The 15,752-nt window shown below is 44.3% G+C and overlaps 1 protein-coding gene across 4 annotated transcripts in view; it reads right to left on the bottom strand.

The window, feature by feature from the left end:
* The window catches only part of THAP4 (THAP domain containing 4), an 86,023-nt gene that overhangs the window by 47,629 nt on the left and 22,642 nt on the right, over positions 1-15,752 (bottom strand). The window contains exon 1 of one of the 4 annotated variants that reach the window (XM_008049840.1): positions 11,416-11,505. The exons of the other annotated variants lie outside the window; for them this stretch is intronic. Within the exon in view, the coding sequence (XP_008048031.1) occupies positions 11,416-11,419 (4 nt within the window). The 5' untranslated portion in view covers positions 11,420-11,505. Of the gene's footprint in view, positions 1-11,415; positions 11,506-15,752 lie in introns of those variants that run through there. 4 annotated transcript variants of the gene reach the window in all.

Below are 15,752 nucleotides of genomic sequence, written 5' to 3'. Positions count from 1 at the left end.
ACTACAGGCGCGCGCTGCCACGCCCGGCTAATTTTTGATTTATTGTAGAGATGAGGTCTCACCAAGTTGCCCAGGTGGGTCCCGAACCCGTGAGCTCAGGCAATCCACTCACCTCTGCCTCCCAAAGGCGTGGGATTACAGGTTGAGCCACCGAGCCCAGCTAGCGAGAGAATTTTAAAAACCAAGATTTTTGTTGCAATCTTTCATGGATATTAGGAATAAAAGCTCCAGAATCCAAAGTATAGACTCTAGAAGAACCTTGCTTGTTATCTAGTTTAGTTGAATCAATTCATTCATCATTCAATGTGCCGGATGCTCTTCTAGGGAAAATATAGTAAATAGGTAATAGAACAGACACATATCCCTGTCTACCCCTGTGGAACACATATTCTGGTGAAGAAAGACAATCCACAAAGAAGACAACAGCAAGATCTTGTCTCTACAAAAAATAATTTAAAAAAATTAGCCAGGCATGGTGGTGGCACACACCTGTAGTTCCAGTTACTCAGGACGCAGAGGTTGAAAGATCATCTGAGCCCAAGAGGCTGAGGACATGGTGAACTGTGATTGTGCCACTGCACTCCAGCCTGGGTGACAGAGTGAGACCTCTACTCAAATTAAAAAAAAAAAAAGTAAATGATACAGAATTTACTTATTTATTTATTTTTGAGTTGGAGTCTCACTCTGTCGCCCAGACTGGAGTGCAGTGGCCGCTCCCAGTCACCGCAGCCTTGACCTGCTGGGCTCCAGCGATCCTTCCACCTCAGCCTTCCCAGTAGCCGGAATTACAGGCATGTGCTACCACGTCAGGCTGATTTTTTTTGATTTATTGTAGAGATGAGGTCTCGCTGCCCAGGCGGGTCACAAACCCGCGGGCTCAGGCAATCCACTCACCTCAGCCTCCCAAAGGCGCGGGATTACAGGCTGAGCCACCGAGCCCGGCTGATACAGAATTTAATGTACACTAAACAAGCCAGAGCCAAAAAGTAGACAGGGAATTGTTGGCACTCTGAAAACTTACCAAAAAGGGGCAAGGATGGTCTCCCTGAGAAGCATACAGATACTAGGAAGGAGGCAGGACCCCTGCAGCTACTCTGGAGAACAGGAGACCAGGTTTAAGTGCCAGACACAGAGGTCCTGAAGTGGGCAGGCCTAGCCTTGCGGGGAACAGAAGGGGCCAATGTAACTGGGAAGGGAGAACCTCACCAGCCCCTGGAAGGGCTCCGGCCTTGATACTGGGCAGACAGAAGCCCTGGAGAGGTCTGAGCAGGAGGGATAAGATCTCTGGCTGTGGGAAAGAAGGCACAACCCCAGGAAACCAGGGAGAGCAACAGCAAAAATCCTGGTGGCAGAGCAGGGTGGCTGGCGGTAGACGGCAGTAGTAGAGACAGTGGAAAGGACCCAGATTCTGCATCTATTTTGAAGTCAGAGCCATCCAGATTTGCTGATGGTTTGGACGTAGGACACGAGACAGAGAGGTGACTCTTAGGTTTTGGCCTGAGCAACTGCAAAGACAAGTTGCCATCGACTGATGGTAGAGATGAGGAAGACTGAGAGGAAGAACTTGGGAGATTTGAAGCTTGAAATTCTAATAGCAAAATCAAACCACCTGAGATAGCCCAAGGCCTATGGTTTTCAAAATAAACAGAAATCACTCTTTTTATTTTATTTTTATTTATTTTTGAGTTGGACTCTCACTCTGTCGCCCAGACTGGAGTGCAGTGGCCGCTCCCGGGCGCCTCAGCTTGCTGGGCTCCCGCAATCCTTCCGTCTCAGCCTTCCAAGGAGCTGGAACTACAGGCATGCACTACCACGCCCGGCTGATTTTTTGATTTATTGTAGAGATGAGGTCTCGCCAAATTGCCCAGGTGGGTCTCAAACCCGCGGGCTCAGGCAATCCACTCACCTCAGCCTCCCAAGGTGGGATTACAGGCTGAGCCACCGAGTCCAGGGAAATTGCTCTTCATAAAAAATTTTAAAAAATATTTTATTTTAAAGGTGTGGGGTACAATTCAGGATTAGGTATACAAGTGGACATCGTACAGGTAGTTTGGGCCTCCCTTTGGTACCCACTTTGCCTGGTTTGAGATCAGTTTCCCTTATTGATGTTGTGTTCCCACCCCCATCCTAGTAGTATCCAGCTACTGCCAATCCCTTTTTTTTTTTGAGTTGGAGTCTCACTCTGTCACCCAGGCTGGAGTGCAGTGGCCACTCCTGGCCACCACAGCCTCGACCTTCTCGGCTCTGGTAATCCTTCCGCCTCAGCCTTTCAAGTAGCCAGAATTACAGGCATGCACTACCACGCCCGGCTGATTTTTTGATTTATTGTAGAGATGAGATCTCGCTGTCCAGGCGGGTCTTGAACCCGCGGGCTCAGGCAATTCACTCACCTCAGCCTCCCAAAGGCGCGGGATTACAGGCTGAGCCACCGAGCCTGGCGTGCCACATTTTTTTAATCCAGTCCAGTTTTGATGGGCAGCACGTTTGGTTCCATGTTTTTGCTATTGTTTATTGCTGCAATAAATATCTGTGTGCAGGTATCTTTTTAGAAAAATGATTTGAGTATATTCCCAGTAGGGGGATTGCTGAGTCATATGAAAGGTCAATTTCTAGTTTCAGAAATCACCACACTGTTTTCCATAGAGGTTGAACTAGTTTGCATTCCCACCAGCATTGTAGAAGTGTCCCTTTGGCTGGGCTCTGTGCCTCAGCCTGTAATCCCAGCACTTTGGGAGTCCAAGGCAAGTGGATTGCCTGAGCCTGCGGGTTCAAAACACGCCCGGGCAACTTGGCAAGACCTCATCTCTACAATAAATAAAAAATTAGCCAGGTGTGACAGCGCGTGCCTGTAGTTCCGGCTACTTGGAAGACAGAGGTGGAAAGATCGCCAGAGCCCTGCAGGTTGAGGCTGCGGTGGCTGGGAGTGTGCCGCTGCACTCTAGTCTGGGCAACAGAGTGAGACTCCAACTCAGAAAAAAAAAGAAGTGTTCCCTTTTCTCCACATCCTTGCCAACATCTGTTGTTTTATTAATGATGGCCATTCTTACTGAAGTTAGGTGGTATCTCAATGTGGTTTTGATTTGCATTTCTCTGATGATTAGCGAGGTCGAGCACTTTTCTATGTGTCTGTTGGCTGCCCGTATGTCTTCTTTTGAGAATTATCTATTCATGTCTTTTGCCCACTTTTTAACGGGGATGTTGTTTTCCTTTTGGAACATTTGAGTTCCTTGTAGATCCTGGTTGTTAGGCCTTTGTCAGATATACAGCTGGGAAAAACTTTTTCCCATTCTGTGGGCTGTCTCCCTGCTCTCTTGATGGTTTCTTTTGCTTTGCAGAAGTTTTTCAGTTTAATGAGGTACTCCTTGTCTATGTTATCTCTAACGGCATGGGTTTTTGATCAGGCAGTGGTTGCCTACTCTGAAGAAATTGTTATTTTTCAGACAGTGATGGCCTTAGAAAATCTTTTGGTTTGGTAGGCTTTATCATGCTCAGCACTGAAAAGAAACATTCACTGAAAACCTCACATTTTCTGGCAGGCTCTCTGGCCTGAATGTGTCGAGTGCATGGCAAAACAGTGTTCAGAGACCACTGTCACCACTCTCTGGCTCTCTAGATGGTCTGGAGCCTGGTCCCCACTCACACAACATGGCTAAGTTCAGGCCCGCCTGCACTAAGGCTGAACATTAGGAAGTGGCAAAGGCTGGGCACAAGATAGCAGAAGATCACAAACTCTGTGGTGATGTTCTAATGTGCTGACCCTAGTACTCAGGACTGGCACAGTTTGGCATCCTGGACATTATGGGAGGGGATGGGGCCTTGTACTGCCCGTGATTCAGTGCGAAGGGTCAGAGTCTGATTTGCTGTTCTCATCAGGTCGTGATCTCTACCCCCAACAAACGCACTCAAGCCCCTGAGCACCCCTCCCTCCGCGTTCTGATGTAACAAGGATCAGCCAGGGTGGGGAGGGGGAGGCACCAAATCTCAGGGCCTGAGGACAAGCAATGTTCCAAAAATCTTTTTGGAATCCAACAAGGAACATGAAGAACAACCTGCACATTCTGTATCTGCCCAGAAAATGCTGGTCCTTCTTTATCAAGCTCTTCTCTTTTGAAGCAGACATACTCTCAAAATTTCTAGACTGCCCACATAACAAAACAAACAAACAAAAAAAACAGAGCTGTTAACCTGTCTGTCATGTCAAAGCCAATACACACTCCTCCCCTTAAAGAGGGTTTTTAGTTTTATCCTGCTCAGACAAGGCAGCAAGACCCGGATGGACCATGCCCGCCCCCTAGAGTATAAGTCATGACACTGCAGTGGTTACCCCATCTTCCTTGGGAAGCAGTCTCATCCTGCATAGCCTTTCTTGGAGCCAGGACTAAGGCTGAGTTTGACAAGGAGGGACCACACACTCACCCTCTTGCCACCCTGCTCCCTGGCACTGGTTTATGTGGCTTCTTTTTTCTCCCTCTCAAATTTTTCAAATAAAGTTTATTAGAGAAAGAGGGGAGAAAATAAAAGAAGACATGCCAGAGCTGGCATGGGCAAAAGAAAACTTTATGTCACTTCTTAAGAGATCTCACACAAATGCAGCGGTGGGAATGGTGCCAGTCCCTCCCCAGACCACAGAGACACCCTCTGTGGGGTGAGCTCCAACTGGGCCAACAATGGCAAGCTGCCTCCTACTCTCTAGCCCCCAATGCCACCACGGGGGCTCCCTGCCCATCCCTCAGAGTACCCTGCCCCCCTTCACTTGGTGGCTGTGGGATTCTCTTCCCTGCCTGATTCAACTACTTGGTGGATACCTCTCACCAGAAAAACCAAGTACGACTCCACTTCTGAGACGCCATGTGGGCCTTTCCCTCCCACCTGTCCCACTGGGAAGACCCCTGAGGGAAGGTCCTGTCCTCATCAAACTGCTCCTCAAAGGGACCTGGAGATGAGCTGTTCCTCAAATGTTGGGAGAAAGAGAAATGGAGACAGAGACAGGGACAAAGAAGAGACAGAGATAGAAGACAGAAAAAGAGACAGAGATAGATCTTGCTCTTTTTTCCCCCAAAATCTTACCAGGGATCTGGGGGAACACGATCAAGTATGTTACCATTATCTCCCTTCTCTTCCAGTTTGGTTCTTAACAAAAACCAAAGATGAAAAAAAAACGACTTTTCCCTGACCTCGATTTTCAGGAAAAATAGGTTACAGACACAACCCACAGTCACCAAAATGTGAATGAAGGCTATGACAATCGGCTGGGATAGTCAGAACCTTGTTGAAGGGCAGGGACGGGAGCACAGGGAGTAGGTCAGGCCAAGGGCAGCCTATGTTGGCAGGTGCCTTTGTGAAGGTTGAGCACGCTCCCTCCTCAAGACAGCAGAAGTGGGGACAGGTCTCAGGCCTGGCCTGAGTGGACTGAGGCAGTTGAGAAGAGCCCTGGACCCAGAGGCCTTGGAGGCTCCTCAGGTCCCTCCTCTGCCACAGGCAGCTCCTGCAAACAGCACCTAGACACTCAGTGCATTCGCCCAGGAGCAGAGGAATGGCCAGACCAGCCTCTATGCAAAGCTAATACCACTGAACCATGGAAAAGCCACGGTGTCATGTGCTGCTCAGAAAGAAATGGGCCCTGCCTCCATAAGACACTGTTCAGAGATAGATAAAAGGTGGAAAGACACTAAGTACAGAAAAGAGCAGTCAAACTTATAAACAGCAAAATGTTGTCAGGGCAGGGATAAAACTTTGACCAGACATTTCACCATATACTTTAAAAATGAAATGATGCAATCACCTCTATTAAGAAAGATTACTAACTAGAAACACAAGAACTCAGGAAAGAAATGGCAAGACAGAAGGTGAAACATGAGCTGGCAGACGTTGGGAAAGAAGTAAAAGAAAAAAACCCAAGTCACCACAAAATGAAGCTGAAACTGGAAGAAGCACAGGGAAAAACAGACCTAGAGGAAAGTAAGGGGCACAGAAGACAGAAATGAAGAGTTTAAAAAAAAAAAGGATGGAGAAAAATGGAGAAATGGAAAAAAAGTTAGGATCAGAACCCCCTCCTAAATTGCTGATGGGACTGTAAATTGGTGTAGCCTAGTGGAAAACAGCCTGCTGCTTCCTTGAGAGGTTAGGCACACACAATGACCCAGAGATTCTACTCCTAGATACCTACCCAATAGAAATGAAAATATCTGTCCACATAAAAACTGTACATGAATGTTTACAGCAGCATTATTTATAGCAGCCAAAAAGTAGAAACAACCTAAATGTCCATCAACCAATGAGTAAATAAACAAAATGCTGTATATCTAGATAATGGAATATTATTAGGCCATAAAATGTATGAAGTACTAATAAACGCTACAACTTCAGAATCCTGAAAACATGCCAAGTAAAAGAAGCCAGGCTCAAAATAACACATATTATGATTCCATTTATATGAAATGTCTAGAACAGATACATCTATAGAGACAGAAAGTGGATTAGCAGTTTCTCCACAGCAGCAGTCAGTGGCAGAAGATACCAGAGCACTAACAAAATGTACAAGGAAGGAAGGTAAGAGGCAAGGATTTCACAGGTGACCACAACTTTCCTTAACATATACAATCACAGATGTGCTCTGCAAGGGGGTAGCTGGTGGCTATGCATGAGCATTTGAAATGCGGCTGGTCCACTGAGATATGCTTAGTGTGAGATACACACTGGATTTTGAAAACTCAGTCCAAAAAACCCAGAATTTCAAATATTTCAATAATTTAACATTTTTGGTGGTGACATGTTCAAATGATCATTTTTAGATAGTGCTGGAATAAAATAAATTCTTAAAATTAATTTCTCTTATTTCTTTTTACTTTTTAAATGTGGCTACTGAAAAAATTTAAATATATGAAGCTTGCTTTCTAGAACTTTTAGACAACACTGGAACAACAGAATTTTCAACATTCAGGTATCAGGGAACACTGTTCCTACATCTTCTTGAGGATATTACTAGAAGACAAACTTCACCAAGACACAATTGGGAAGTGACGGAAAAAGAAATCTCAGTAAATACTGAATGTATTCAACAGAAAAGCAATTATGGGTACTGGTTATAGGTGGTGGATGCCTGGTCATGCAGATGTGACACCCAACGCACAGATACTTCAATGGGGCTAGGGAAAGACAGAACTCTCCACTGGTCTCATCCCTGAGAGTTGACATCACTGAGGCTGACGAACCAAGGAGTAGCAAAAGATTTAATTTTAAAAACTGAAAACACAATAGGTACAATATAAAATAAGAAGAACAAAGACTAAACACTCCCGAACTCATATATTAAAAAACTTTTCAGGTTGGATCACAAAGTAAGACTCTCAACTCTTTTGCTGTAAATGAGAGATGCACCAAAAATATAGGAATTCAGAAAGACATTCTAGAAAGTTAGACAAATGCAAGCAATAAGATAGCAGACTGCATGATCTATTTTTTTTTTTTTTTGAGTTGGAGTCTCACTCTGTTGCCCAGACTGGAGTGAAGTGGCATGCTACCGGCCACCGCAGCCTCGACCTGCTGAGCTCCGGCGATCCTTCCACCTCAGCCTTCCAAGTAGCTGGAATTACAGGCGTGTGCTACCACGCCTGGCTAATTTGTTTTTTTTAATTTATTGTAGAGATGAGGTCTCGCCAAGTTGCCCAGGCGGGTCTCGAACCCGCAGGCTCAGGCAATTTACTCACCTCGGCCTCCCAAAGTGTGGGATCACAGGCTGAGCCAACGAGCCTGGCTGACTACATGATCTTACCATCAGGTAAAATGCATGAAACCAAAAAATGACTCTTTAGAATGCTAAAGGGTAGAATTCACAATGAAGACATAACAAATCTGAATACTCATGCACCAAACACAGCAACATGTATAAAGCAGAAATTATTAAAAAGACAGAGATGACAAAAGTATAGGAAATCTCAATTCCTCTCTGTCTAAATGAATTAAATACAAATAATAAAATAGAACTGGTTTTCTAAATGGTCAAAGAAAATATGTAAGTTTCAAACAGTAGAAAGAGGTGTCACAACCCTGTTTGATTACAGGGCAGTGAGACTAGGAATTAAAACACAATCAGATGTCCCTTGACAATACTATGCTAAGAAAAAGTCTGACACAAAAAAGTATATATGCTATGACCCCAGTTATGTGAAATTCCAGAATAGGCAAAATGAATCGAGGGTGGGGAATTTTTTTCTTTTTTTTAGACAGGGTGTGGTGGCACCATTACAGCTTGCCGCAGAGTTGACCTCCCGGGCTTAGGTGATTCTTCCGCCTCAGCCTCTTGAGTAGCTGGGGACTACAGGAGTACACCATCATACCAGGCTAATTTTTGTATTTTTTTTGCAAGGATGAGGGCTCACTACATTGCCCAGTCTGGTCCCAGAGTCATGAGCTCAAGCAAACCTCCTACGTCAGTCTCCCAAAATACTGGGATTACAGGCATGAGCCACTATGCCTGGCCTAGGGTAGGGAATGCTGAACAATGGTGGGGAAGGGTTTGGAAGAAAGTTAACAAGAAAACCCGGGAACACTCAACAAGGGATGTGGCTGCACTGGTGCCTGCATGTCCCAAACACATCAACAGAAACATCCAAGAGCTTATGTTTCACTTACGTAAATTATACTTCAATAAAAAAGGTTACAAGAAAAACATTCCCCAACACAAACTAATATTTTAAAAAGTCAAAGGCTAAAATGCTCTTCCTCCCTAAATATGTTTACTATGTTATCACAGCACAAGGTCATGGGTAGTCAGGTGGCAAGAGGCAACCCTGAGTGGCCTAATAGCTCAGGGCTATGGCCCTTATGCCTGTGACTGGTGCCATGTCGAGATGAAGGCCCACGGTTGCAGATCTTCTGGTATTTCAAGAAAAGCCAGAAACATTGATTTTGGGTGAAAATATCCCAACTTCTAAACATCTGTTCAAATGAAAGCAATACAAGTGTGGTGAGTCACACACCTGCCCCCTAGTCTCACGACACAGGGCAGGTGTGGTAGGCCTGGCCACAGTGTCCACTAGCCTTCAGCAAGGCTGAACGCTTGTGCCCATTATGGCCTGTGACTCCCACCTCCCTTTTTCCTCCTTATTCCTTTCCACTTTCAGCAGGTGAGCGGTCACCTGAACCAATGACTCCTGGAACATCAAGAGAAACCTTCACTGTCCTTAGCTGTGCTTCTGAGTGAGTAGGCTTCGTGTTACTTGAGATGCCAGGAAGCTGGTTCCAGACACACAGCACACCTAAAAGCTCCCCTGTGTGCTGGCCACAGCAGGCACATTGCCTGTGTAGTCATGAGGGATTAGCCCACTCATTAAATATTAAATTACTAGCACAACAAAGTACAAGCAGAACAAAAACAACAGAACCTGCTATAAAAATACTTGTGGGAACTTGGTTAAGGTAGACTGGTAAGGAAAGGAGAGTACAGTAATAGCCACGGAAGAACTAGGCTTATTCAAAATCTGGTCAAGTTGAACTGGACTGTCTAACCCTCCAAGCAGGTCTGGGATGTGCTGGAACGCCTTTTATCTAAAAGGGGATGCAGAGCAAAGAAGGCTCAGGGGTTTCTGCCTCAGTCCTCCCTCACTAAAAGTCAGAGATGTTTCTAACAAGAAATTCTAATAAAAATGCACAAAATGATATTAAAAGGGAGACAGAAATTAGAGAGTAGAAGCACAAAGACAGGGCATGAAAGGAAGAGGGGAAGAAGGTGCTCCAGGAAGCACCCTCTGCTCTTGAAGAATGGGATAGGAGATGGCAGATCCCCTTTCTGCCATAAGCAGTAAAGGTCTGGAGGGTTCTGAAGGGCATGGCTGGAGTTTGCATGGAAAGTGGGCCACACTCTGTAAGTCAGTCGGCCCAGGGTCTATGAGCCTCAAGGCCTGTGAGCTCGGGTTATAGTGTCCCTTCTCTGCTCTGACAACAGTGGTGGGTCAGGTCTGAACAAGACCTTGCTCAAGAGGAGTTGTGCTTGGGGGTCTTGGGCAGGAGAAAGTAGCTGGGAGGTCACTTAGGCCAAGGAGACTGAGGCTAGAAGTCAGAAGTCTAAGCCAAGAAGACAGTCACCAGAACAGGTGTAAAAGTGGAAGATGCTATGTGATTAGGGGTGGAGGTGTACAGAGACACATGGCAGGAGCGAGGCAGGGGAAGGAGCCTGGTGGGGATCAGCAACGTCAGTGTGAAGGACAGGGCAAAAGTGCATGGGCCATGAGAGCTGAGGGTGGACACCAGCTTTATGACCAGAGTCACCAAAGAGGGGGTTAGCTCAGCACACAAGTGGCACCTCAGCAGTAGGTAGGTATCCCCAAAAGAGCTGGTGGGAGAATCTGCCAAGTGCTAAAGTTTCCCCGACTCTCACAAATTCTGGCTAAAACCCATCTGGTCACACCTGCACTTTTAAATTAACTGCAGCAACTGAAGGTGCATGTCAGGTCACGGGAGCAAGTTCATTAACTGAAGTTCAGCACATCCTTCTGGAGAGGAAGCTACAAATTCAGACAACAGCTGTTTCTGTGGGCTCATATGTGAGGGTTCTACAAACATGGATCCCATTGTACCCAAGAAAGTGAAAGGAGAAGCAGTGTTTATTTAGTAATACCTTTTTAAAAAGAGACTTAAAAATTCCAAAATGACTCTTCAGAAGAAAGTCCTTTGAGAAAAAGTACCCTTGACTGGAAACAAAGGAGCAGGCCATTAAATGTCTATCACGCAGCTCTCACCCAGGAAGCCCCAACTTGTGAGGAAAGATCTAATTGCTGTCCTCCTCAGTTCTCTCAGCTTGCTGTTGTTTGCTTTTAATCTTCATGGAATTTAATTTGGACAAGGACAGCAGATCAGGCAGTAAACAAGCAGTGGTGAGTGGGTAAACCTGTGCAGCATCCTGGCTACACTGCACCTGGACAGGCAGCGCCCCAAAGGCTGTGGTGAACCTGGCTCCTGGGGTCTGGTTCCCGTTGCACCATCCACCAATTCTCATGCACTGCTGCCCGGAGAACTGTCACAGCTTCTTGGCCACTGTCCCTCTTTGTTTTCATTGAAGCATTGAGGGAAAAGGGGTGTGGTGAGGATGACCACTAAGATAACTCTAGAATACAAACATCAGGCTACGCGTGCCTAGATAAATGTTAAAATTCATCAAACTGTATCCTCAAGATTTGTGTATTTTACTCCATGTAAGTTATACTTCATTAGAAAACTAAAAATAAATTTTAAACTAAAACAAAAAGTATAAATAAAGGATCTAGTCTATTTCCCAGTTTCAACTTCTTTCAATAAATCAGACAGGCTTTTTCATGCTTTTTTTCCTGAGTTTATCTTTCTTTTATTAAAATCTCAACCAAAATGCAAAAACAAAAATGTAAATTTTTTTTTGGCCCAAGACACTGAAAGCAGGCTTACCCATCCCTAAGTTTTCTAAACTCCGGACACACCGTCAAGGTTCCTCAAGGTTGCTTTCTGCCAATTGCCGGGAAATGTTTGCACCTGGCTGTTAATGGCTCTGCAGGAAGTGAATGCTAACCTTAAAGAGTGCATTCTGGGAATCGTAGTTCCACTATAAAAGATCATGGAAGAAAGTGTGAAGACAGCCCTGGAGATCACAGAATTTTAGAGCTGAAAGGAGCTTTGGAGATAAGTCAAATTTTATGAATTAAGGACAGGCCAGAGGTTAGATGTCCAAGAGGGAGGAGTGAGATGTCTACCCTCAGCTACTTCCAACAACTGCAAAGGAGGGAAGCAACTTGCTAAATGAGAAAAACACACTGAGTCAGGCACAACGTAAACATTGTTTCTTTCTAGAACAGTCCTCTGGCAACCCCTGAAGCATTCTTTTCTGTTTTCCAGAGGGCTGGTCTACCACTTACCTTGGCTTTAACTGTGGAGGCTCAGAGATTGTTCTGTCTCCTGGCAAAAGGCCCAGGAACCCAGTGACGGTAAAAGAGCGGATATACTCACTGGGACCAGGGGACAGAGTCCTTCCTGGAGCCTCCCACCCTCACATCACTTTGTGTTTGGGACAACAGTGTTTCCTGTCATGGCACACACAGAAAATGACATGTACTGCACAGTAAAACAGGGTATATGAAAGCTGCGATAGCCTGACCAGCTGGCTGCCCCAGGTTGGGAGGAGCTGTCCTGGCATATGGTGATGCATTTGGATCCCACTGGCAAAACACGCCAGGGGGCAACTGTTCTTTAAAAATGATATCAGGCCGGTGCCCTGGCTCAAGCCTGTAATTCCAACACTCTGCGAGGCCAACCCAGGAGGATGGCTTGAGCCCAGGAGTTCAAGACCAGCCTGAGTAACATAACAAGACCTCACCTCTACAAATAAATTTTTAAAATTCAGGTGTGGTGGTGTATGCCTGTAGTCTCAGTTACTTGGGAGACTGAGGTGGGAGGATCACTTGAGCCCAGGGGCTGAGGTGAGACATAATCATGCCAATGTATTCCAGCCTGGGTGGCAGAGACCCCAACTCAAATAAATAAGTAAATAAATGGACATCAAGGCTCTCAATTTATCAACCATAAATGGAAAGTGAAAGGACATAACACGGAGTCAAAAACCCAATGAGCTGCCATTTTAACATTGCTTAGCTTTGTCATATTTTTCCAGCAGTTCACTTTAACTTACCCTCTAATCACTAGCCAAGGACAAAATTGGTTTCTCAGAGGCAGCTATTGATAATTGTCTTACAACCCCTTCCCTAGCTTGTTTCATAAACAAGTTAACCTAATCAGTCCTCTGTGACCTTCAGGACACAGACAACCCCATCACCATGGCAGCAATCATGTGACTAGCTCACCCATCACCTGACACCAGTACCTGTGCTAACTTGCCCTCCGTGATGACAAGGAGCAGACCACCACCCAATCACCTTGATGACCTTCCCCCAACAAGAGAAGTTTAAAAGAAATGGACTCTGAGTGGCCAGTTGCCACTGCTCTGCTAAGCTATGGTCTGGCCATGTGCTCTTTGAGCTGTGGCCAACATGTTTTTCTTAGCTTTGGCCCCTCTCCTACCTTGGGGAGGTGAATCTTCTTTCTCTAATTTACTTTTTAAATAAACTATGTTTTCTAATCTAACTTCTGTGTAATTCTTTGCATCTTTCATGCTGCACCAGATCACACACACCTCATCCAGGTGGGTCTGACCTAACATTTTGGAGGGCCTGCTGAGATATACTGGAATCTAACAGAAAACCACATACACAGGGAAAACCTGAAATGATGGAGAGGAAATATAGCAAATATTTCTATAAAATAAACACATAAAGGGGTGGTCCAAATAATTATTTGCAGATGTTATGTTGATTATCTAGTTAATTTAAAAGATATGTGATTTGATAAGATGGCTGGTTACTAAAATTGGTAGCTTTCTTACATATTAGCAATAACCAAACCAAAAATAATGGTGGGGGGGAAGCCTCCAGTTTTAATTCAAATATATAAAGAGCTTTAAGTCATTACCCCACCCTTACAATAAACAAATAAAAAATAAAAACATGGAGCAAGCTGAAAATCAACAACTTTTCTTGAACCCACAGGGAAGTGTGATCACAGATGTCTCCCTTACCACAGAGAATCACAGCGAGATCAGCTCACCTGGAACAGAAACTAGGGCAACAGAAAATGGCAGGAATTCTAGATTTGGACAAAATACTGGAGGCAGAGCATGGCAAGCCTGAGAATTTCCTGAGGGCCCCACATTTTCATGGTTTTTACCTCCAGGAACCCCATCACGTTCTCACCATGGAAAGCGGAAAAAAAAAATCAACTCATGTTTCTGGCAGGGTGAGGGGAAGTGACCATTTTGAAATAAACCCAGAACATTATCCAAAACAAAGGTCTGCTCTGCAGAGAGGCGGAATTCACCAGAGACTCATCTCACCTGGCTATGGCTAAGGGCATTTTCCCACTTCAGTCCCTCCAGCATTCCCGTTTCATCCAAGGTGGGAAAAAAAAAACAGTGGGGACAAAAATGGAAGAAACGCTTGTGAAGATCACAGCTCAAGGACATAGGCCACTAAAAGGCTGAGATCTATTAAGATATACACCACTTCCCCTCCCTCACACTCCAGGGCTCCAGCATAAAGACACAGATTATAGTAGGAAAAGCCCCAGGCACAGACTGTGCAAGTAATTGTTAGAGAAACCCAAAGACATCAGGGAAGATCCAACAAGAACACTAGAGGAATTTGAAAGGCCTGGCACCTACAGCTACTGCAGAGATTAAACACAGACCAACTGCTAGCTAGATTTAGAGCAATACCCCATTGTAAAGACTGATTTACCTCAGTTTCTATTACAGTCATGCAATGATGGGGATCATGTTCTGAGAAATGCATTATTAGGTGATTTCATCATTGTGCAACCATCATAGAGTATACTTACACAAACCTGGATAGTACAGTCTACTACTACACTTAGATAGTATTAGGGTATAGCCTATTGTTCCTAGGCTACAGACATATATAGCACGTTACTGTACAGAATATTGTAGGCAACTTAACACAATGTTAAGTATTTGTGTATCTAAACATAGAAAAGATACAGTGTTCACTAACCTGGAAGCTCTCTGAATTCTGTAGATCAGGGATTTTTATGGAGGCTTAATTATATAGGGATGATTAATTATTAACTCAATCTCCATTCCCTCTCCCCTTCCTGAAGGATAGAAAGTCCCAAGTTTCTATTTATATGGCTTGATCTTTCTGGTGACCAGTCCTTATCCAGGGTCTCCCAAGAGTCACTTAGAAAAAAGACACTCCTGTCACCCGGACATTCCAAGGGATGAGGAGTTCTGTGTGTCAAGAACCAGGTCAAAGACCAAATACAACAACAAAAGATGCTTCTAGCACCACTACTGCTTAGAAAATTACACGGATTTTAGAAACTGCCAGGATTTGGGGCAGAGACCAAATATATGCTTTTTTATAATGCTACAGTATTTATTAAAGAAATGAAATAATGAATAGGCTTTCAAAACAGAAAGCACCAACTCCAGAAAGTTTTCCTGGTGAATTTTACCAAATGTTCCAGAAAAAAATGATATCAGTTTTCTACAATCTCTTCCAGAAAACATGAGCAAAGGAAAGAAATTACTCATTCTATGAGTTCAGTATTACCCTAATACCCAAAATAGATAAAAACAGTACAAGAAAACTATAGAAAAATATCTCATGAACACATATGCAAAAATGCTAAACAAACATTAGGAAATTTAATTTTTAAAAGTATAAAAAGAATAATATGCCACAACCAAGTGAGATCTATTCTAGATATGCAAGGCTGGTACAGCACTCTGAAATCAATTAATGTAGTAAGTCACATCAGACAGGCAAATTGTATGATTATAAATCATATGATCACATCAAAAGGCTCCAAAAAGGCATTTGATAAATTCTGACACCCATTCATGATTTTTAAAAAACTCTTGGAAACTAGGAATAAAGGGTAATTTCTTCAACTTGAAAAAGAACTCATTAAACACTACAGCTAACATCATACTTAAGAAGGAAAACACTTTTTTCTTCTACACTCTCACACTTCTAATACCAAATGTGTGGGAGGTTTTCCCATACCAACTCTCAGTGGACACAGACTTGGTATTCTACAATTTAACTAAATTCTGACATTGATTGCCTGGAGTTAGTACAGACCACACAGGTTAAGGGTTTAGTCCCACAAGACTGCCCCCAAATCAGAAACCAATAGAAAGCAATAGTTCCCCAGGT

This window comes from Carlito syrichta, unplaced genomic scaffold (genome assembly GCF_000164805.1).
Source record: "Carlito syrichta isolate Samal-C Ts95f unplaced genomic scaffold, Tarsius_syrichta-2.0.1 Scaffold138451, whole genome shotgun sequence".
Lineage (NCBI taxonomy): Eukaryota > Metazoa > Chordata > Mammalia > Primates > Tarsiidae > Carlito > Carlito syrichta.
Note: the sequence above shows the minus strand (reverse complement) of the source record. Positions and strands in the feature narration are given on the sequence as shown.